Source organism: Numida meleagris, chromosome 3, assembly GCF_002078875.1.
Source record: "Numida meleagris isolate 19003 breed g44 Domestic line chromosome 3, NumMel1.0, whole genome shotgun sequence".
NCBI classification, from domain to species: domain Eukaryota; kingdom Metazoa; phylum Chordata; class Aves; order Galliformes; family Numididae; genus Numida; species Numida meleagris.
This window is the reverse complement of record NC_034411.1, coordinates 107,195,021-107,218,745: the sequence shown is the minus strand read 5'-3', so window position 1 is coordinate 107,218,745 and position 23,725 is coordinate 107,195,021. Positions and strand designations below refer to the sequence as shown.

The following is a 23,725-nucleotide window of genomic DNA, read 5'->3' as shown; positions in this document are numbered from 1 at the left end:
GAGTAATTACATCAAATTTTGCAGACAAACGCTGAAAAAACATCAGCATTTAAAGCATAAATTTACTCCTGCTGCTGCCATGTTTACCTACTGAATTTTTATTTATGTTTTTTTGGTTTAGCAGCCTTCCTACCAATTTACCTATCAATTTACCTATTTCTCTTTTCTACAGGGTAAGATCACTATCAGCTGCTGATATGGGAGAAGCATGCTGTGCATTACAAGCAAGTATACAACCCTGCTTTTGCGCACAAAGAAAGACAGAAGCATCTGAATGCATGCAGAGGCACAAGATGTGCTGGGATCCATCTGTGAGAGCAGAAGTGGTAGGCATGTGCACCGTTGTTGCACTTGATAAGGCAACTTGAGCTTTGTTTCATCTCCCTCAATTAAGTGAGCACTTCAGGATCCCATTTACTCTGATGGTCCAAAGCTTCACTGCAACCTTCTCTCAGACCAGCTTCACTTCTTTACAACTTATCTTCCATCCCAGCTGCCATTTCAGATTCTTTTTACAAGCTCCTCAAAAAGCTTTTAAGAAGTGAAGCTTCTCTCTTCTACAGAACAAGCAGAGCAAATGTATGAAATTTCTGTCTTGGTATATGCATCAAAAAGCAAGAACCTGTAAGCGGTGTAGAGGTGAACTGTCTGGGAAGAACTCCTCGCAGGGAGAAAAAGGAAAAGTGCCATCTCACTGCTTGCCAACACTGAGCATTTTTTCCAACAACACAGAGCTGCCTCTATACTGAAAGCTTCTCGTGACAAAGGCCTTCCTTCTCTCGACGGTCCCAAACACTATCCTGAAGAAAAAGAGCTGCTCTTAAAAGCATCACATGCAATTGCTGATCCACATCCCACGTCTTGCAGAGGCCCCTGCAGTATGAGGGTGATGCACAGAATGGCTGGAGCCAGCCTCAGGGCATCTCCCAGCTCCAAGAAATCATTTACCAGCAAGTCTCTGCAACAAGGACCTACCATATATTACATTGATAAGAAGAGATGTCACGCTTCATTTTTAGCCAGACTGACCTGAGAGCACATAATAAACACCTTCCAGTTACTCCTGAGCCAAGCTAGATTTGAATCAGCAGCCTGCACAGCAAAACATTCCCTACAGGTCTCATTGTTTGGGCTGGGAAGGATCAGAGCAGGACTGCTGAAGCTCTGTAAAACAGTAAATCACCAACAATACATTTCCAGTGCAAATCTCATGGGATATCCAGCCTCTGTTGTTTTGGTTGGGTGTTTGCTTGTTTGGTTTTTTTTTTTGTATGTTTTACTGATATAGCTAAACAAGAGCTACTATGGGTGTAACACAAGAGATGTTACATCCTGATAACAACTACCTTTCTTCTTCCCTTTTGCTCAAGGAGGAAAAGCACAAGGTGACCACAGCTGCCTTTCTGTTACACAGGACTAGCTGAAATAAAGCATCCAGGCTAACTGGAGGCGGTCTGTAACCATCTGCAACTCCAACACGTCATTTCTAGGAGACATGTTCAGGTTACAGTGCACAGAGGCAAAAGAAATGCTCAAGTTGCCCCATAACAAGCTTTCCTAGTTGCCCAAGATCCAGTGCCAGACAAGCTAATCAAGCTATCAGTGTAAAAAGAAGTATTTATATATTTAAAAGCCAGGGGCTCTAAAAAATAATCAGAACTTTATAGGACTCAGTGCACTCATACACTGGCTTCTGAAATGTATATTATTTATCTGCTGCCAAAATGCTCACGGCCCTCTACAAAACACAAGAGATGTGGTGCCTGTCCAAAAAACGCCTGATCTAAATGGAAAGTATCCCTATTAATTGGTTTAAAGTCCTTTCAAACACTAGTATTTAGCATTGACTTCTTCCCCTCAACAAAAAACTGCCTTTCACCCTAATTGGCAACTGCTTCCAGAAAATATTACAGTCACTAATACATTGGAGTTTGCAGCTATGCTATTAAGTTTGACATTACTCCTACCAGGAAAACATTGATCAAGAAGTCAAGAAGTTTTTAAGCAAGATTATTGCATACAGCAGAAAGGTTTTTTTTATCATCTTTGAGCATTGGCAACTTTCCTATCTGCTGTTGTCCGAATATATTAAAGAGCATTGTTCATCAATGACATCAACAGTGGGATTGAGTGCACTCTCAGCAAGTTTGTGGATGACACCGAGCTGTCTGGTTGACACGCCCAAGGGACAGGATGCCACCCAGAGGGACCTACACAGGCTGAGCAGTGGACCCAGGTGAACCTCGTGAGGTTCAACAAATCCAAGTGCAAGGTCTGCACGTGGGTTGTGGCAACCCCCGCTGTCAGTACAAGCTGGGGGATGTAAGCATAGAGCACAGCTGCAGTGTGTCCTCGCAGCCCAGAAAGCCAACTGTACCCTGGGCTGCACCAAAAGCAGTGTGGACAGCAGGGCCAGCAGCTGTTCTGTGCTGGTGAGACCTCACCTGGAGTACTGTGTTCTGATGTGGAGTCCTCAGTACAAGAGAAACATGAACATACTGGAGCACATCCAGAGGAGGGCCACAAAAATGATCCAAGGGATGGAACACCTTCCCTGTGAAGACAGTTTGAGAGTGCTGGGGATGCTCAGCCTGGAGAAAGCTCCATGGAGATCTGAGAGCAGCCTGTCCGTACCTAAAGGGGGGCTATAAGAAGGAAGCGGACAGACTCTTCAGCAGGGCTTGTGATAGGACAAGGGGAAATGGTTTCAAACTAAAAGAGGGGAGATTTAGATTGGATATAAGGAAGAAGTCGTTTACACTAAGGGTGGTGAGGCACTGGCACAGGTTGCCCAGAGAGGTGGTGGTACCCCGTCCTTGGAGATATTCAAGGTCAGGCTGAACCACACTCTTAGCAACCTGATCAAGCTGCAGATGTTCCTGTTCATTGCAGGGGAGTTTGACTAGATGACTTTTAAGGGTCCCTTCCAACTCAAAAGATTCCACGATTCTATGAACTGCCACCAAAGACAGGAGAAGTACAGTAACCACCCATGCAGAAAAGCAATCAGAAGCAGGAAAACAACAAGCAGCATATACTGGTGGCCAAAGCAAAATGGCAAGTAACAAAAGCGATGGAATTGCTGAGTTCCTTCTGTACAGGAGTAACATCTGGCTATGTCTCACTAGGAGCGATGTCTCAAAATCACCCTAATGCTCCACAGTACATACTTCCTAGGTTAGCAGATGCAGGACTACTTGTGGACGATTTAAAGCATTATGTACCACTGTGACACACTTGAAAAAAGAAAATGAATCTCTTTTGATGCATTTACAAGTTATTTTTGGCCTCCTGTATTCTTTGAAATTCCTGGCTGGGTGCAGTATATGAGAGAAGTACAAGACAGTCCCTTTTGAGAGGGACTTACAGGCAAGGCAAGCAACTCATGCCTTGGGAACAATCTCACCTTTACCTGGTAGGTGGGAATGAGGAGCAAAGGCAAAATCACTTGCTGAAAGTTGTACAGAAAACTAGCAGAGCCAAGGAAAGACTGCAGGTCTGCCAAGTGATATCCAGCCCTTCCCTCAGAAAGCAGCTTTTCTTTCTTTACAGTTCACAAACTGATTGCGTTGGGTGCCCTGGGTGCTTCAAAACTGTTTCAATAGTAAGTGAAAATTATCTTCCTTTTACTACACTAATGAATTCAGTCAGAAAATGAACTTAGTTTTGAGACTCCCAGTGTTAAAAATAAGGATTAAAGAAACAATGAACTGAATGTTCCCAAAGACCCCTTTTTGCCCACTGGTAACTCAAACACAAATGTGTTCCTGTGCAGAGGGACCCAAGTTTATCACTCAGAGAAGAAGGACCAACATTTTGCTCCCAGTAGCTGCAATCATAAAAGATGAGATAATAGAAAGCCAAATTTCACTTCTTCCTAAGACAATAAATAGAAAAAAAGTTCATGCCACTCATTTAATGACTTCAGTTTTTATCAGAGGAGGGCACTCTTTTGCAAAGAGTGACTAGGACTGCTGTGACCACTTCTGTGCAAATATGGCAACGATTTTCTCATTTTCTGATTCTAATGAAGGCAGCTGAATAGCCTGGGAATTACAGGATACTGTAAGTAATGTCCAAAACTTCAGCTCCAAATTGGTTCTATTAATAGTAATTTAAATCCAGGATGCTTTGGACAAGGTTGGTTATCTTCCTTAATATACTGTATACACTTGCACATGTGCATGCTAATTACCTCTTGCCTGACCAGTCTGACCTGCAATCTAGTAGATGGCAATATTAGAAAGAAGTGGATGATTCCAAAATAAAGAAATACTATCACATTTTCCCCAAGCAGACTTTTCCAACAGCCACAGGAAAACTAAGCTTCCCCGCCCCTTACCTCAACCTCTAAAAATAAAACAAACGTTATCTGGTTCTGAAGGGGATTTAAATGCATCCAAATAGTCTCTTGGCATGGGCAAAGGAGGCATTCTGCCTTTTACACTTCCTGAAAACGCTGTATAAGATCTCTTATTTGAAAAAAGGTTAAATGCAAACAACCACTCTTCAAGAAATTTTCCCATGTGTGCATAAAGAAAAGCGAACAAGAACTCAGCAGCACTGTGGATTAATGAAACAGAAGTTAACATCAATTCAATTATATTTATGTTGCAACTTTGGTGTTGCGAGTCTTCCTTCCTTAGACACTTCTCTAGCCTGAAAGGACAAAAAGCTGTGAGCTTGTGAATAAAATGAGAGAAAGAAGTACTAAGTCTGACGACTCTTATCCTAGCACAGAATACTATTTCCTAAACAGCTCCAAATGATACTGGAAAGAAAAGATGCAAGGACATAGAAAAATCCATGCAATAGTTTTCGCTGCTAGGAGAAGCATTTTTTTCTTAATTACTTTCTTCTCTTTAAATGCACGTTCCAAAAAACCTGTGATTTTCTCTGTTTTGGAGGTAATAACTTCCTTCGAAGGGAAACGGCTGAGAGTTGTTTCACGTGGTACAACGTGAGGCTTCCAAAGAAACTGGCAGTGAAAGGCTGCATCCAACACCTTTACTGATTTTCAGTATCACAATTCCAAATTCTATGACAAATCAAGGCCTCTTGGGGATCCCTGCAGCTTGTTAGAACCTCAAACCCTTGGCACATTCATTCCTTGAAACAGTTTTCTAGATGCTTAACAGAAAGGACAGGCTTCACTCTAGCTTTGAACTCACCGAACTTTAAGCTAAAATATTCTCAGGCCAACTGACACCCAGAGCCTCCTGATTTACAGCTTACACACAAAGCAGAAGTTTTGAGGATCTGTGTTTGTTGGAATTCTTCTCAACAGAATTTTGGATGTTGAAGCCAAGCTCATATTATACAGGTTAAGTCTTACATTTCTTAAACAATTACACCATTAATTTAATCACGCCAAATTAAATGAATAAAAAAGGAAATTAAATGTAAATATTTTGAGCTTTACAATAAGGCTATTGAAGGGAAAATAAGAACTGTAGTCAAACAAAATCTGTAGAGAAAAACAACACAAGGAAACGTATTCAACTGCGATTTTTAAGATAGATTGTTTGTTAGGCTGCGGTTGGACTTGATGATCTTGAAGGTCCTTTCCAACCTGAGCAATTCTATGATTCTAGGATTCTAAGAACTTTATTTCTCTTTATATATTTTGAGATTTGAATAAGGAGGTGGAATTTGAGAGAGACGTCTCCATTTCATCACCCGTACCTATCCATACATCTCACCCATGAGCTTCAGCTACAACTCAAAACCCTCTGAAGTTATCCCAAAGTTCCTCTCAGCTAAAATGCACACATTTGCTGTAACTCTGTATTATGTAGCCATTACTAGCGTTTTCTACTTGCTCAGTCTGAAGAGCCTCAGCATTTGTTTCATGTCGTCTGACTAGAACTTCACTGAGTGCGCTTCTGATTCCCAGAGCTAGCTAGGGGTGGGAGACAGGGCAAGTAACCACAACTGAGAAGCTGGACAGATAGCTATGGGTCAGTCAGTCCTAGGTCCGTTGCTGCAAACAAAACATAGACCTATTCCTAAGAAAGAAGCTAGTCAGAGGAAATACCTCACCAGTATACCACCAAGTGAATGATCAGTGATAACCCAAATCAGCGACAAAAGGCTTTTTTTCATCAATCAAATGGTAGGAGATGTTTAGGCTAGACGTGTTTACCAGGATTTGTCTTCTCAAGCTGGTACCATCTGTAAAATGCCCTTTTCTTTTGTTCACTCAAGTCTGACCCCTGCTGCAAAAGCCAATGCGAGATCCGGCTCTGACTGATACCTGTAGAAAACAAAAACAAAAAAAAGAGAGAGAAAGAAGAAGAGAAAACTTGTTCTTTTAAAATATTTTAAGTGGTTTATATACTAATAAAAGGTGTTGTCTTATAAAGCCTGAAAATTTGGTGCTAATATTTCAATCATAGAAAACAGAGAGGGTTCAAGCTTCTTCCCCTACCCCTAGCTGCTTTACCTTCTTGTTATTTTCAGCCTTACTCAAGATACATCCTAGAATCAGCACAATCAGTCTACAAGCAAGAAGGGCACAAACTGGGAAGCCAAATCTACTGCTCACTGAATGGTCCCATTCTGAACCATTAGATTTCTTCATCTGTGAAGCAGGAACAAGTCCCTTACCCACTATTACATATAGCAGATGATACTTAGGAGATCATTATCATTCAAGGCTTGAATAAAAAGGGAGATAAACACAGAAACAGTTTATGTGATATAGATCAAATCACCCCAGAAACGCAGCGAGCCAGCTATCAGCTGCTATAACAACAGTCAGGAAACACAACAGAAAGAGCAGCTGCCTGTCAGCAAAGCAGAGCAGGACTCAGGCCCTACGCACCCAGGAAGGATTAGGGACAAAAAGACTTCTAAGAAAATAGTAAAAGGCAAAAAAAAAAAAAAAAGTAGAAATTAATACCGTTATTTCCGAAGCGTGACACTGAATGAAGGATCGATGCAGAAAGGGAAGAAGCAGTCATTAGAAGGGGAGGAATCAAATAAAGGAAGAGGTTTAAAGGTGCAATGGCAGGGGAACGGTTGGTTTGAAAATAACAAAAGCAGCCTGCTGAATGACTGAGGCTGTAACTCTGGCGGTACGATTCCTCGTGCTCTCGGGCTATCAGGAAGGGTTAATAACACAGAGACTCTCCCAAGAATTCAACTTTTAGGAGGCGCTCCAAGTAACAATATACTGCTGCACGCCACCTGTGCCAACACCTGCTTGGAGATAATGCTAAGGCAGGTAGAAAGCTGGCTTTCCCACAGAAGTCAAACTACCTCTCCCCTCTTGAGATGCATCCAGGTTTTAGAAGATCTTGTAATCATATTTAACTCATGAAAATGACCCCCTGTAGCTTTACCACTTCTAATAAGGGGTTTTTATTATGCTTCCTTTGCACTGAACATGGAAGTCAGTTAACTTTAGAATGATTTAACTCAAGTCTTAGGTGTCGTATTCGTGCGGGTTTAGTCCGTTCAGGTTTTCAAAATCTCAGGGCTTATGCTCTTACCCATTCTTTGTTACACAGAACCCCTGAGCCTATCAAGTTTAAATTGCCCCGTGGAAAAGGGATAGGTTAGTTCTGTTTTGAGTACAGAAACTTAGTGTCATTCAACAGATCTCTGCCCACAAACATATCCTGGTTTGGTTTGGTTTCCTGCACATCTGCTGATGATCTTAACACCCGTGCCCATGTCCCATGCCTGAAAGAGCTCCGAAACAACTGGTGTGGCCCAAAGCTGATAACCCCCAGGGCACATATTAGGTATATAACTGGGTTTGTACTAGTACAGAAGTGAAATAACTTGACCTAACAAACTTTACATTCCACCAATTAACTATGGAAGCACACGTGCTAATACCAAAAATAAGTATCAGTTGATAAAGCTCTCTGGCCCAAAATGCAATCCAGATGCCTGATTGTCAGTTCAAGAACGAAGCTTTGAAAATATGCAGCTTCCCATCTACAGTTATGATTTATAAAAGGCATTTCCTTAACACAGTGCTGTAGGACACAAATGGTTGTGTCTCATTGCTTTTGGATGCGTGGCTCCTATTAATCAATGGGTTGAAGCGCCATTAATTTACTTGTTAACCACAGTCCACTTACACTTATTGCAATGAATTAGTGTCCGCTGCATGTTTGCATAACAACATAAGGTATAAATGCAAGGCATTATTAGATAAAAATTACAAATTGAGATTAAGTATCTTCAAAAAGAGCGGTGTCGTGCAAGAATCCAAATTGTGCCCAAGGGGTTCCCTGACACTGCCACGAGGTGGCACAGATATTAGCCACTTCAGACAAAGCAAAGGAGTAGGAGCCAAAGCTGTGCACAGCTATGCCCACTTTTGACTCCTTGCAAGTCCTCTCAGTTTATAAAGTCATTTCTACAAAATGGGGCTTTGTACAGGACATTGTGATGTACTAATACAAAGACTGCACTATAAATTCTCAATACATTATTGACCATGGTATCTCACTGATGGCACTGCAGTCCGTAGCATTTCTTGCATTAGTGAAAAGCTCATAGCCAATTTTGCTCTTTGGCTAGGAGACTTCTATAGCAATGCTGCAAACTCAGATCACGTGCATGAGGTGTGGCTTAGGCAGCTGATCTTACTTCTATACAGAATGCACACCTGTCCAAGTCCCTTCACATCCCATTTTCTATCAATCTTTTCTGCTTTTATTTATTTATTCTCTTTCCCTGTTTCAGAGACAGAACAAAAGCTGAGCTCCTTAAAGGTTTCCTCTACCTACAGCACTCCTCTCTCTTTTTAAGACCAAATACTTTTCATTTGCTCATCAGTTCAGTTTAGAGGCTCCAGAATCACACGTGCCAATGGTTAGTGATTCAAGGTCACGTGCAAAGTCAGGTGCAGAAGAACTGATCCAGAGCCTGTCTCCTAGATCTCAGCACAGATCACAAACCCATCCTTCACCCCTTTCAATTAAAAAAAAAAAAAAAAAAGAAGTCACATCAGAATTTCTTGCATCTCAAATAGATTTTGCACAGTTGACTCATAGGGACAGCGACTAGTACCACCACCAGCGCCATCCTGTCACATAGTCTGTAATCACGCTACTTTAGGAAATTGCACTGGCAGGAAAAAAGAAATCATCCTGCTGCCAGAAGCAGATTAATGAAAGAAGATCTCTGGAGTACTGAAAATCCAGCTGTCTGGAGGAAATTCACTCTCAAAGCGAACCACGGACCTCAGGGAAGACTGACATCCTCCGGGCTCAGGATCAGCAGGGACAAGAACACTTTGTAATGAGCACAACTAGCTCACTCACTGAAAATAGTGAAGGAAGAAGTGGTAGCCACAAAGGATTACAGCAAATCAAATGCTGATTTCTTGTGTCACACATCACTCCTTCCCACAGCAGGTTACAATTCATAATTATATGCAAAAAGGAGATGACAGCACAAGCATGCTCCTCTGGACATCCCCATTCTCTCCTGAACAAAGAAGAAGAAGAAAGATGGGAAGAATTTTCCCATCCATATACTTAAAAGAAATGGCAAAATGTAGCCTTCAGAGAAGGCAATTGATACCTGCAGTACAAACCCACTAGTAACCCTCAAAACTGCTATTCATCCAGTCTTTAGTAACTGTTTTCACCTTCACATACAGATTTGTTCGGTGACTCTACTTTGCATTTCTTTAATGTTTCTTTCAGGAGAGATTTTTAGAAGCACCTGGAATACATCAGATTTGGAGAAGAAATAACTGGCAGTGTCTTAATTCTCCCGTTTGAAAGCAAAATCCTACATCCATACAGCACAGGCTTACAAAGGACATCTATCAATTTAAGAGATTAGCAAATGCTTGTTTACAGAAAACCTGCGAAGATCAAAATCACATAAAGAAAATCTTTCCCTGTGCTGTCAGGAGTATTAAAAAAAATAATGAGAAATGCCAGTTTCTTACCACCTCAGATGATCAGTAATTTTCTGAATTTTCTTCACAACTGAACTAGTTCAATTACACTTGGTCTGTATTTGTAATTTGCTTGGCACCCGTGCGCGTAGGTTCCAAACCTTAGGAGATTTTAGAGGCTGCTCTCCACTGCACTAGATGCCCTGTGTATTTAGCACAACACAAAGCTAAGTCCTGGAGATCTCATATCAATTAAGACAGAGACAGAAGGACAAGGTTGAATTATACACGCAGAATAATCAGGAAGGTTAGCAGAACTGCACACTGGAAAGCTCCATTTGTTACATATTTTTCCAAAAAAAAAATGACCTCCGCATTATTTATTATTATTTTTCCACATACGATAGCTTGGTTTTTATGGCACTAACCTAAGAACTGAGAAATGCGAATTCAAATTCCTGCTCTACCACTGACTGCTGTCACTGTGAGCTCAGGAAAGGACGGATTTTTGTTCCTTCACTCTTCTCTATGTGTAAAAAGTGGAAAAGTCAACACTTCCAAACCTTGCAGAGGCATCGTCCATCAAAGCATTTAGGTTGGCTGCAAGGAGCTCATCTATGAACACTCCTCCCTTTCTCCTTTGCTGCGGTACGCAACAGAAAGGTGTCAGTTTCTGAAGACGTTTCCCCCACTCTCCATCTACACTTGGAGCCTGCATCAAGAGGCAGCATCTCCAAATCAGCATTTGGAGTACTTCTTACATTGTGCCCAGAAACAATTCCGCTGATGGCTAAAACAAATTACGCTGCATGACTTCAAATTGTTGTTTATAACAATTTGGCACCTCACCTGCCACACGTAGGGCTAAATATCTACCCCGAGTGAGCTGCAGCGATGCTAAAAAGGAGCTTCAAAAAAAAACCAAGATAGGAAATTCAGCAGGAACTATTATTAGCTCCTGTTTATACTGTCATTTTTCTTATCAGTAGGAGATTATTTATACAGAGCCCAACCCAAGTGCTTCTTGTTTATCTTATTACAGACACCATTAAAAAAAAGTTTCTATAAAAAGCAGCTCCCGTATTTAGGACCTGCACTAATAAGTGTTATGCTAAGTTTTTGCTTCTTATCAATCATTTCTTTATTTCCAAGTCACCATTTAATATTCCAATGTTACTATTTTCCAATCTGCTCTCTTCTCTCAGTACACAAGGCGGCCCTGCGGAATGTCTTCCAGGTTTAATTTTCCTTGTCAGATTCATTATCTAAATGACTTGAAAAGTTTCTGGTAATTTTATAAAGACTAAGAGAGCCTAAAAAATTGTTCTACTGCAACAGCTGACTTTAACCTTCAGCTCCGTGTCTCATTCTTACATATCCTTGGCCTCCATCACTTCCCACCCCCTTTCGGTGCAGCACAAGAAAAACAAAAGGAAAAGCAGTTTGCCATTGCAGTGGCTGTAATTGAAAGCCTGCTCAGGGTACTTTGTAGGACTGCGGTTGATATACGAATGCATATCCTGTGAGTGCACTGCAATATTTGAATTGAGATGAGAAAAGAGAGAAACACTTTTTTGAATGAGATCTTAAGAGCCTTGAGGAATTTATGAAATCAGGTAAAAGTGAAGTTTCAAGTTGCAGAAGTTGCACTAGAGGTTCCTGCTCCAAGGACAGAAAGATGACAAGATAGAATGGGGACAAATGGGATTGGAAGCACGGGGTAAGCAATTCAATAGCTCATGAGCTAGCCCATGACCTGCAATTTGAAGGCATACAAATACACTGTTTTAACAAATGTTTGTCACTTACACGTCCAATTAAGACAATATCATACCCAGTAATAATTAAGAAAGTAAAGCCTCAGGTTCCTAGCTCGAGATCTAATATCGCTAATCAGTGATAATCATTCTCCCCTCCCATTACACAAATAAGCAGAATTTTTAAAATAGCATAGGAATAGGTAGAGACTGAAAGGAGTAGGACCACAGCACAGGCAGCTGGGTCAAACAACTCTCCTCCTGGACAGAGCCAGCCACGGCTTTTTCAATTCATTTGTTTCTTGCCTCTCTTCCCAAGGCAGAAGAGATGAATGATAAAAGCTGAGGCCATAGTGTTCTGCATTTATTTCAAGTGCCAAACAAATGATTTCCAGCTGATGGAGGGTGGTAACTAGCGGCTGGGCAAGTCAAATACGCCCAACATCTGAACTGCAGCTATGTTTGGATTTAAGGGAATGGTGATGAATGATGCCTGGGGCTGGAAGGGAGTGAGAGTACAATCACCCAGACTGAGCAGCGTTCTGAAGAGATATCACTTCCTATAGCCCTCCCCTACGCCATCTGTTAGTGACCACTCTTTGAATTTTATTTATCCATTTTTCTCTTGCTTACTGAATGATTTACAAATCAGCTTCACAAGCAAGACTAAGTCTGTAAACACTGAGATGGGACCATATATATGGATATGGTCCCAACATTTGGGACTATATATTCCGCAAAGCATTACACTAGTCTACCCAAACTCCTTTTTTGAAGAACCAAAAGTGGTTTCCAAACCTTCCATGGGAGCCTGCTTCACAGCTGAATGGGAAGGGACGATGGATACATTTGAAGAATCCAAAAGTCAACTAGCATTCATCAGGTCTAAGACAAATGTGGAAATGAGAGTCCTGGGACACATGCATTCCACTCTGGGTCTCTGTCCTGAGATATTTTCAGCCACTCTTCACTGTTCCGTGCCTTTGAAAGGAAGCTGATGTTTCCCCCGTTAGTGCTGAGTACACACTAATCTGGTCCCTTCAATCTCCTTGAGACTATTTCTTTCAGATAAGCCATAACTATGTACTTAATAGTGGCACATAAGTGCTACACATCTGCATGCACAAGGCTGAGGGGCTACTTTGAAAATGAACCAGCTCCTAAAGACCTTCCCATTAAGTACAGGAAGAAAACACTGCTCAACTGCAAAGGGCAGCAAGAGGAAGATTTGTGCGTCACAGCATAGCACAGGCCTTACAGCTATCTTTGCTTAAGAAAGTGCATCAGGTGCAAAATGTCACTTTATTTTCTTATTTGAAAGGTCCATTGGTCAGCTGCAAAAAGACGTAGCCATTTAACCTTTAGAGCTACCTGTTTTCCCTCTGATTTCACGTGAAAATAAGACAACAGCATAGTGCCATTAGGTCAGTCTCTGCTCTGTCCCACTGACAGGCTAAGACATCTAGCGATAACAGAGACAGTACGATGAGGATGGAAGGACCAACATGACCAGGAGTGAAGAGATCCGTCTTGACTTTGTTACAGCCTGCCTGGGTACTGAGATATGCACCAAGATGTAGGCAAATGGATCAGTTCCTTTTATTGATCCAGACGACTTTAGATTTGGCACGGAAATTCTTATTTAATGGCATGCAATAGTCTGACAAAAAAAATGCTGGTTTGTTTTGGAAATACTCTCCTGCCACATTTTTTTCCCTCTCTGCAACACTTGTCTTGAAGAAGGAGAATAAGTTTGACTTACTCAGGCTCAGAAGCTCTGTCCTTCTGTTGCTTGCCCTCATAATGAACTATACAGGAGGTAAATTTGGAAATGAGCCATTCCAAGATAATATTTGGGCAAGAATTGCACAAAGGTATGGGACTGACCCACAAGCTGCCCACAGTTCAGGTCCAATTCAAGTAAGAAGACTCAGCATTAAATTTCTGAAGTACTAATGCTAATATCTGGTAAGGTTAGCAACGCTCCTTAGAGCGATACAAAAATGTTAATTTTGTACAAGTAATTTGCCCCAGATCATAGATGTGGAAGGAATTCCTGGCTCCGTGGGCCCAGCACCCATTTCTGCCTGCCTACCTAAACTGCTAGCACACACAGCGTCTGCAAACCCAGATCTTCCAGGCAGATGGGTTCTCATGACATTTCAAACACTGGAAATATCATAAAAGAACAACTCCCCTCCTGTCGGTTTGGCATTCCTAGTCATCAAGGAACCTTAAAAAGGATCCATTCCAAGATCATTAATCCAGCTTGGTTTTAAAAATGAATAGATGCAATAGATATAGTACGGGACTGATCTATTTATTTGTAAAGGAGAATTGATAACACCCGAAGAGAATAAGGGGTACCACTGTTTACTTGCCCTGAATGCAAAAGAGAGAATGTATAAAGCAGAGGGTTAAAAACAGAACAAAAAAAAAGCCCCAAGCACCCTACTACTCCTTCTAGGTAATATCTAAGCTAAAATAGCCTCCCCCTCGGTCTCACAACTCATTTTCACTATTTGTGACTCAAAGGCAAATAATTGAAAAACTTCAAAACTATCACAAAATGACTGCTGGATGTAGTGATATCAGCTTTAGCTGTGTCTCCAGATTTTTCATATGCATTTTATAAAATATGTATTATTCATATCTCTATACACAAAGATGCAGATATGTATCTATTTACCACATTCAACAAACAATTTAAGAATTAAGGAAAATGGTTTCATTTTAAAGATAAAAACTTCGGGCTTATTATAATGCTGTAAAATAAAATCTGCTAGCACAAGCCACAAGAAAAAAAGAAAAAAAGAACAAGTGATTCACTGGGGAAGTTCCATGATGTGCGGGACAATGGGTCTTAAATCAAAGGCATACATTATCATGACTAAGCTGACAGATCTGCACTGCAATGCAGAAAGCCAAGCAATATTCCAACATCTGCACCATGCACACATAGGCAGTCAGACACAGTTTCCCAAAATGAAGGAAGGACTCCCCGAGCTCTTACCTGTTACCTGTGCAACAACTGCTTGGGAAATCCTCCGATTGGCTAGGAAGGCTTTGATTTCCTCCTTTATCACGCTGCTGTCCCTCCTACCAAAACAAAAAATAGAAGAGCACAAAAAAAAGGAAACAAGAGAAAAACCCAGACAGACCAAAGTGCACTTTGAAGATGCAAAATGGCTTCATTTCCTTTATTTAGGGGACAAGGAGTGGGGAAGGCAGGCATTAAAATAGTCAAAGCGCCTCACCAGTGGACACTTCTTTTAACAAGTGTCACGTTTGATCAAAGTACCCTAGCAGGAGAATGGATGGCTCGTGTCCTATATAATTCATATTAGGTGCAGGGCTGCCATATGGAATGTGCAAAGTTTCATTACACAGGCATGAATAAATCTCTCATACCAGCATAAAAACCTCAGTCATAAAAATAAGGCACAAAAATAAAAAATAAAGGATAGCAGGGTCTGCATGGTTAGCAGCACAACTGAATATACCTACACAAATGTTCTCCAGCTTTTCAAGGAAAAGATCCACAGGAAAAAAAGATTTTGCACTCCCTATTCCCCCATTGCTACTTCTCTAGCCCATGGCTTGTACTGAATGAACAAGCATCAGTCGTTAAAGCCTTCGCGTGATTTTTTACAAGGTAGAATCATAGAATGGCTCTGGTTGGAAGGGACCTTAAAGATTACCAAGCTCCAACCCTCCCTGCTGTGGGTACTAAGGTATACTAAGATCATTCAGAAGGCACTGTGCTAAAAGGTAAACAATTTTGTGGTTGCATAAGGATTGTGATACGCAGCAAATTTCAATTGCTGAAAACACGCTTTTCCCTCCTCTTCCTCCCTTCTTCCCTGAAAGATGCAGACAAGTAAAACCAAACTTTATTTGGCTTTATTGTTCAGTAATCTCCCTTCCCCTTCTCCTCTCCTGCCTCGGCAGCTTTCAAGGCAGACAATCCTGCAAAATGGAAAATAAATGCTATGTTGTGGGTTCATTTTTCCTTCCATACTCAATTATCTTCCATACGCCAGAAAATAAACCTAGCTTCAGTTTACTTGAGACTTATAGGAACCAAAAACTCAAAGGAATGATGAAAACTTCAGCTGTGGGAACTCCTGCATGCTGCTGTATTCACCTCCTTCCTGCATTATTCCAGTACCCTGCAGCTGACAGTAAACGAGGCTGACTGGCTTTTCTTACTGCTCATCTCTAATATTTTCCAGCCACACTTTTTACCTTAAATCTCCAAACATGTTTTCATTCTGGAGATTATGGACCCTAGTTCTCTCTCCCATAGGTTCTTCTGATCTGTGGCAGTTTCAAGGAAAAAAAAACATCCCAACATTATAACTAAAATAGTTTCAAGATTTTTGGCCCTTTCCCTGTATTTCTTTTTGCTATCAAGCCCACTCACAGTCCTTCATCTTTGGTGGAACAATCCCCTTTTAATCTTTGCCATAATGCTGAAAAGGAAGCAGCTGAAAGTAAAGGAAGGTCAATCTAGAAAACAGCAAAATAAAATAAAACCAAAACAAAAAACAACTAGCTCCCTCTAAAGACCTCTGCTTCTTTTTTTGTGCGTGTTTTGTTTTCCTGCACCAATCTGCAGACTGTGCAAATTCAGGAGGGAGTCAGCCCCTGCCACAAACTATAAACAGATAACATACATGCACTACAGATCACAGCGGAAAGCATTAACCAAGCAGCTTCCCTACTCTGCCTATATATGGAAGGAAATTCAACCGGTACACACTAGCGGAGGAAGACTCACGTGAATTAAGACTCAGTCAGAAGTCTTCTGAATAAGAGTAGGGTGGAAATTCAGTGAATAAGCATGAATTTCAATCTTTGGTACAGCATATGGAAACGAATGTTTCAACAGTAGAACAGCCTCTGATATATCTGCACATGGGCAGGGATTGTCTACACAAGACTAAGAGCAGGTGAGAGGTACTGAGACAGTGACCACTAGGACTGGCAGGGGAACAGCTGCCTAAAGCAATTCCTGCTTTCTTGGTAACGCCTGTCACTACTAAGGCAGTTCCACAGGAGGAACCTGCATGTTGGAGGACTTCTCACCCTCGCTTTCCAAACCTACAAAGACTTCTACTGACCTCATCAGTTCCTCCACTTTGTCATCGATGTCCAAGTCCTCTTCAGAAGCTTCAAAACTGTAAGACCTTTGAGCCAAGCTGTTTGCTAGCGGGTAGCGGGTGGGTGACATCTTCCCATTGAATGCAGACAACCTCTCGTTACTCTCCCTCCCGTTCTGATTAGTAGTGCAAGGCTGTGGGGAGGTGTCATAACTGTTGCTTGGTGAGGGGGACATCCCAGAATGCTGGGTCTGTGTTGAAGCCGTGGCTGTAGAGGAAGATGCTGGGACATTGTTGGTACTGTTGCTGTAGGAACCACCTCCGTAGCTAGACCTTCTTCCAAATTTGTCACTATGCTCTTGATCAAGACGATCCAAGGTTTCCAGCGCATGGAGGATTTCATGTCTGGTCATTCCTGTACGTCTCAGGCGCTGCAGCAGGTCTATCTGCTCTATGGTAAATCTTGGTTCGTCTGTGTAGTGAGACATGGTTTCCAGCAGACTGAAAACAAGGTGAAATGTAAAAGCAAAAACTTCAGTTCAACACTTCTCTGTGGTACATGGAAAATATCTCGCATGAGGAAACACCAGTTCTAGACTGACACTTTAAGCCACACTTATGACAGAGATGGCAGCCCAACAGTCCACCTCCAATTAGGCTCAGTATTTAGCCTCTCATGAACAGTACTCCTGACCTGGCAGAAAGGCTCATCTTCTGCAAACTTCTCAAATAGCATTTCTCTCTCCTTCTTTTACTCCTTCTGCCTTCTACAGTGAACCAGCAGTTACTACTCTTCTGTTTTTAATAATCCTCTGTTACAGTAAGAGGATGGCTGTTCAGTAATTCACACCAAATTTTCCTCGTTGCCAACTATCCGCCAAATAGAAACCAGAGATTCCCAAACTGACCAGTTCATTCAAGGCCAGAAGTAGAGTTTTTGTGGAGAACTTTTAACCGGTTATGACATGAGATTTAGGAATCGCAACTCTTTTGAATCTGCAGTACAAAGGGTTCAAGTTGCCCTAACTTTTTGTTGCTACCTTGAAAAAAGAAGATAAAAACGTACCTAGCGGAAATTCTAGTGGCCTGTGGGACCAAAGCTGATTTGACTGAAGTCCGATTTCTGAAGTTAGCAACTTTTGAACCTGGAATGTTGTCACAGATTGCCTGCCCTAAGAAGGAAAGTGCAGCACATCCAATTACTACGAGCTTTCATTTAAAGAAATGTCTGCTGCTTTCTTCCCTCCAAAGGCAGGCTTCTGGTGTAATTCCATCAACATGGTGGCTCATCAAAAGCTTTTTTTAACTACTAAACTTCCAAAGGTATCAGAACAATGACCGTCCTATGAATTTGCTGCAAAGACAAGAAATGGAACTGGAAAAAGCACAGTGAGTTCCCTAAATTTCTTTTCCTTCCTAAGACTTCTTACAACAGAACCAAACAGCATGCAAATGACAAGATCACTCCTTTAGAACTCAGGATCTTGAGAAGAAGGGACAGCAGATGGAGGGCACACTGAACTTCGGAGAGAGATCAGGGTATTTTCCAACCTTTCTGTGAATCTTCTCAAGAGTCGAGGGTTTTTACAATTCCTGCAGGACAACAGGGTAAAGAAATCACTCAAACTCCATGACACGGGACAGAGCTAACTGTAGAATCCCTACAAGCAAGAGCAGATGAAAAGTCAAGCAAGAATTACAAGGACCCTATGAAAACCAAAAGAGGAAAAATGGCTTTTGTGATTACACTAGGCCTTGCAGGGACTTCCTTCAGGTACTCGCATCACAGAAACCTAAACAAAGCCAGCAGGTTTTGGGGGTATAGAGATAAAATCTATTCAAAGTTGAAACATCTCACAACATAGATATGACTAGGTAAGGAAATAGATAAGGTATATCCTCAAGCCAGAAAGTATAGCTATATCAATACTTGTAAAAATAAACAGTGCCAAGGAAGAAGCACTACAGTACCCACAGAATCATCTACAAGATTATTATATTGCTCTGTCTTTTGCACAGTTTTGATACAACACAGCTATTGCAGTCCAGATCAATTAGCAGGCATTAAGCAAGATTTTGCGTGGACCAGAAACCACAAGGATGGTGTTAGGATGCAGCTACCCACTTCTCAAGGCTAGTCCAGTAGCATGGATGTGGTCCAGTGGCCTTAGGACTGAAGAGCAGCCCTAAGAACTGGTTTGCTTAGTTGAGCTGAAGTTAGAGCATAGCTACAGACAAGGTATACAAAAACAGCATGCATACATCCATGAAAATAGCACGTGCAGACTGGAAAGAAGCTCCTATCTTTGTCTTCCTATAGAAAATAGTGAACCCCTTTCACAGTTTTTAACATTAGAAACGTGTATGCAGGAAAAGAAAGCAGGACAATGCAAGGGGATAACTCCCATCCAAGAAAATGACCACATGAAAAGACAGACTACAGCCATATGAGTGCTTCAGTCCAAAAGGAATGCTCTGTCCTTTGGGACAATTAATTACTGAAATTGTAAATGCCATTTTCAATTTTAAAAGACAAGCACCTAGACTATTCTACTACAATGAGGGCAGAGCAGCCAGTGCAGCAATAGTCTAGCAACTGACCGGAATTGTAACAACTAAAATCTGGACATTACACTGCAGTTTGAGATGTTCTGGGCTTGACAGGGAGCACTTGGAAAAAGACACTGTGTTCTAGGTCTTTGGCCTTTGTATTTGGGGAAGCAGAGATGCTCAGCCCTTTTGTCCAAACTTTGCAATGAGTGCCACATTGCCTTACTGACTCCCTGTGAAGCATGAAAGCTCCCTATGTCAGCTCTAAGTAGCATGCTTTTCAAGTAGGAAAATCTCTTATTAAACATCTGGCCTTGAGGTTGTTTTCATTATATGTGCTGGCTCACCCTTCCTTAGAGATAAACCCACCTTTGTCATTTCTTACCTGTATTTCTAACATCACCATTTCCTGAATTATTTATCTGTCAACACCACGTCCTCAAGTACTTTACTGAACTGGAGGATTTAATGAACCTGAGACTCCACCCACAATTACCTCCACTCAAAATTCCTCCTCTAGTGACTCTTCAAGATTTAATACTAAAACATACTTCAGATTATCTAGGCTAATCTCCAGTTTGTCACAGACCCAGAAACTCAAAATTTTTGCTCTTCTAGCCCCATGAGCCAAAAAACTGTGATCTGACAGAAGCACAAGATGGCTTCAAAAATGTCAAGTAAGATCAAGAACCTAATGTTTCCTGCAGCAGCTTGTTGACACAGTCTCTCATTGTCTTTAAAATTTGGGTGCGATCACTAATTTATCGAAAATGTCAGGGCTCAGCTTCTAGATCTAGGTTCTTATATGCAAGATAAACATTTTACTTTCAGTGGCACGAAGGTGTACGTAGGAAAGTGATCTGGCTTCCAGTTTGTTCAGTGTTGGTGCAGGGAGCATCCACTGTGTGTGCATGGTGATGCACACAGGGATACACGTGCTGCTGGAAAGGCCATTCTCCACCATGAGAAAAAGATATTCAATGATATCCAACTTGTGGCCCACAGAGTACTGTTAACCTCCAGACTGCTTCTGAAACATCTGCAGAAAGTAAGTGAAGAACAGCAAACCCACTGCCAGATTAAATCCATTATACTGTAATTACCAATCACTGCTAGAGATGTCCATGCAAGGTATTCTTCTAGCCCTCTAGCTTAGACAACTTCTACACTACACAACTTTTCAACACTTAGAAAATGAACGCCAAAATCATACACAGTATCTCATTGGTCTCACCAGTGTCACATACAGATTTAAAAACTCCCATGCTTATAGCTACAAACACAGCATATATTGCATCTGACATAGATACTCAGTGATCTTGAACTCTCATTCACATTTCCATGTGCTTTTCTATATAAGCATAAGATTTAGAAAAAAAAATGCTTCTGAGTCAGTTTTGTGTATTGAAAACAACTTCAGGAACTGGGAATTTTCCATTAAAAACACAAAACAAATATTGCAAAACCTCGTATGAACGTACTGAACATGTTCCGACATTACGAGCTATCTACTCTCTTTTAATGAATAACTACACTAAGATTATTTAGAAATGTTATTCTAACAAAGCTTCAGTTATTTTCCACTTTCAAAATATTTTTAATAAACTTATCCTGTTTGAAGATCAATTTACAGTGCAGTTAAGTAAATCAACCGTTTTAGAATAATCAGAATTTCATTCACCTCATTAATTAATGGATATTCTCTACCCTCCCCTCTCCCCACCCACATTGCTGTAAGAGCCTTGTATCCTCCTGAACTCCTCTGGCTAGCTATAATTCAGCTTGTTTTCCCCCTCTTTTTCCTCGAGAAATACAATCAACTGCAGAAGTAACAAGAAGCAAAATAAGATAAGGACAGGAAGAATGACTGGAGGTGTTCAGAAGAAAATCAAGGCAGCAAATATTGTTCCTGAGAGTAATACTGTGACGGACTGCTTTGCTGTGATCAAACTTAAGCAAACTTTCCAGCCAATTTAGCAAAATATCCTCAACACCAACATATCTCGCCTTACCAAAACTCTCACCAGTCATGACAAGGTGTCAAATTTCCCTAGGGAGAGAGCTGAAAAAGAAGTGCCAACCAAGGAAGGACTGGCATGCATTTATCTCCCTGAAATTCAAAAGTAAGACTTTTATAAAGAATTAATTAAACTCAAAACTAGAGCTAACCAATTTTCTAACAGTTGAACCTGGTCCTTAAAATGGATCAAGCTTATTTAGATTCTGATAGTGAAAAAAAAAAAAGATAGCTCAAAATATCTAACTTATTTACATTTCTCACATTGAGCTGGCAGTCATGCCCCATGTCAGATGGCCCAATTCCACTTACTGCCTCTTGGTATCTATAAAGCATTAAAGCTTCATGCTTATCTTTTGTGCCTCATCCTAAAGGAACCTGAGGTGCTTGAATATCAGATTGTAGAGAGACCTACAAATAAAAAGCAAAAATGCCCTTTCCCCACTCCCAAATCTACAGAAATTAAAATACCCAGCAGGTCCCAACCAGTCAGATGCAGCATCACCCTTTTCTACTTCTAACACAACTTTGTGAAGTGAAGGGCTGCTTATTTAAGGACAGTACTCTCAATACCCTTTTCCCTCTCATTTCAAGAATATTTAAGCTTATTTCGTATGAAGTTCTCCCTGTATACATGGAGCTCTCTCCCCACTTCGTAAGCACTGATCTTCAGCAGGGGATACGTAGCCAGACACAGAGGCTTTCCTCACCCACTACCATGGCATAAGCCCACACAAATTCAGGAATCATTTACCCAGCACGAACTTTGCAGGTGCTGAATCCAATAGAATAATCCCATAAAAACAACCAAGAGCAGGAAGTGGAGAACTCTACGTCCAATTGAACTTGCAGAAGTTCAAAGTAATTCAATTATCCATTTGGGAATAAGGCCAGAACACTGGCCTTAACACCTTTAGCAGCTGAGAAAATAGCTCTGGACTCCTTAACGATCAGAAGAGATCATGTTTTCGTCTCTTCTACTTAATATACATGAATAGGAAGTGCTCCAGCAACACTGAAGAGATCCTTTTCTGCAGAGATCCCTCTCAAAATCTCCATTAAAACTCACTGCTTTATCTAATAAGCTCTAGAAAGCTCAAGACACTTACAAAACCAGTTGTGCTTTTTTAATATGAGACCTATATTTGATATAATCTGCACAATATGGATGTGGGTTAGAGCCAAAGTGTTCAGAACAGGATCCCAGGTCTGGTAATTGGTTTAACAACGATTCTGATAAAGTTGCATCAACTGTGGCAAACAGGATGGGGAGAGACGCCAACTTCCAGCCTCCTCTGAAATATGGCACAAGCTGCTGGCAGGGCCGGGCCCTGAGCAGCACTACGCTCTCCTGTTCAGTTTCACCAGCATTTGTAATCTCAACTTTTTGTAATGCCACCAAAAGGACAAAAAAGTGTTAGAGGGCGTTCAAAGGAGGGCTATGGAGATGAAGAAAAGTCTGGAAGGCAAGGGGGGTGAGGAGCAGCTGAGACCCCTGGGTCTGGTGGGCCCAGAGCAGAGGAGCTGAGGGGAGGCCTCATGGCGGCTGCAGCTCCACACAGGGAGCTCCGCTCTGTGACAGGGCCCAAAGAGGCAGCACAGAGCTGTGTCAGGGGAGGGGGCAGGTGGGGGTTAGGGAAAGGGTCTGTCCCAGGACAGTGGGCACAGCCCTGAGCTGCCGGAACTCAGGGAGCATTGAGACGGTGATCTCAGCCATAGGGTTTGGGTGGTGCTGTGGGATCTTCATACTGTGAAGTCGTGTAAGTCACGGCTTTCAGCTGAAGTAAATTGCCCATCGGTATACAGCAAAAAATTGAGCTACAACCAGTTAACCAAACACACTTCAATTATTACAGTTTCTCACAGCATTAATTTGTTAGGCTAAGAGTTTTTCCCTACTGGTGAGAAGTGCTGTGCCCCCCAGCTGCTACAAACACACAGGAGCAGCCGTGCTGGCCTAGGGCGCCCAGCCCCCGCAACGATGCATCAAGGATCCTTGGTGACTGTGACTGGGCTGCTACATTTCCCTTCTGCATGAGGTCTCTGATCTGGACAGCAAATAAAATCGGGTATTAAGTACAACACTGCTATTCCCAAAGGCACTACAACGTATCAACTGGACTGATAACAACACAGCAACTACCACTCCAAATAATTCCTATCAGAAGCCGCGACTACAATGAAATCCCACTTCCAGCTGTCCAGCCTGTTACTTGTTTAACCACGCTTTACATTCCGTAAGCTTGTTGTTCTCCCCGTGCATTTTTACAAGATCTAAGCGCTCGAGTGCAGTTTTATTCACTCCTTCCTTTCCAGGTTTCACCGTTACCCACCCAGGATGCAGCTGCTCCTTACGAGATGCTCGAGAGGCAGTTTCATGCTGAGCTACGGTCATTCCACAAACACAACAGTTGACGTGCAT

At 41.6% G+C, this 23,725-nt stretch overlaps 1 protein-coding gene across 21 annotated transcripts in view; it reads right to left on the bottom strand.

Moving 5' to 3' along the window:
• Positions 1-23,725, bottom strand: part of HMBOX1 (homeobox containing 1) — a 110,202-nt gene that overhangs the window by 33,333 nt on the left and 53,144 nt on the right. For all 21 annotated transcript variants that reach the window (XM_021389615.1, XM_021389614.1, XM_021389624.1 and 18 more), the window contains 3 exons: positions 16,758-17,237; positions 14,645-14,730; positions 6,146-6,256 (listed from right to left, as the gene is read on the bottom strand). In XM_021389615.1, coding sequence (XP_021245290.1) covers positions 6,146-6,256; positions 14,645-14,730; positions 16,758-17,237 — 677 coding nt within the window. The remainder of the gene's footprint in view (positions 1-6,145; positions 6,257-14,644; positions 14,731-16,757; positions 17,238-23,725) is intronic.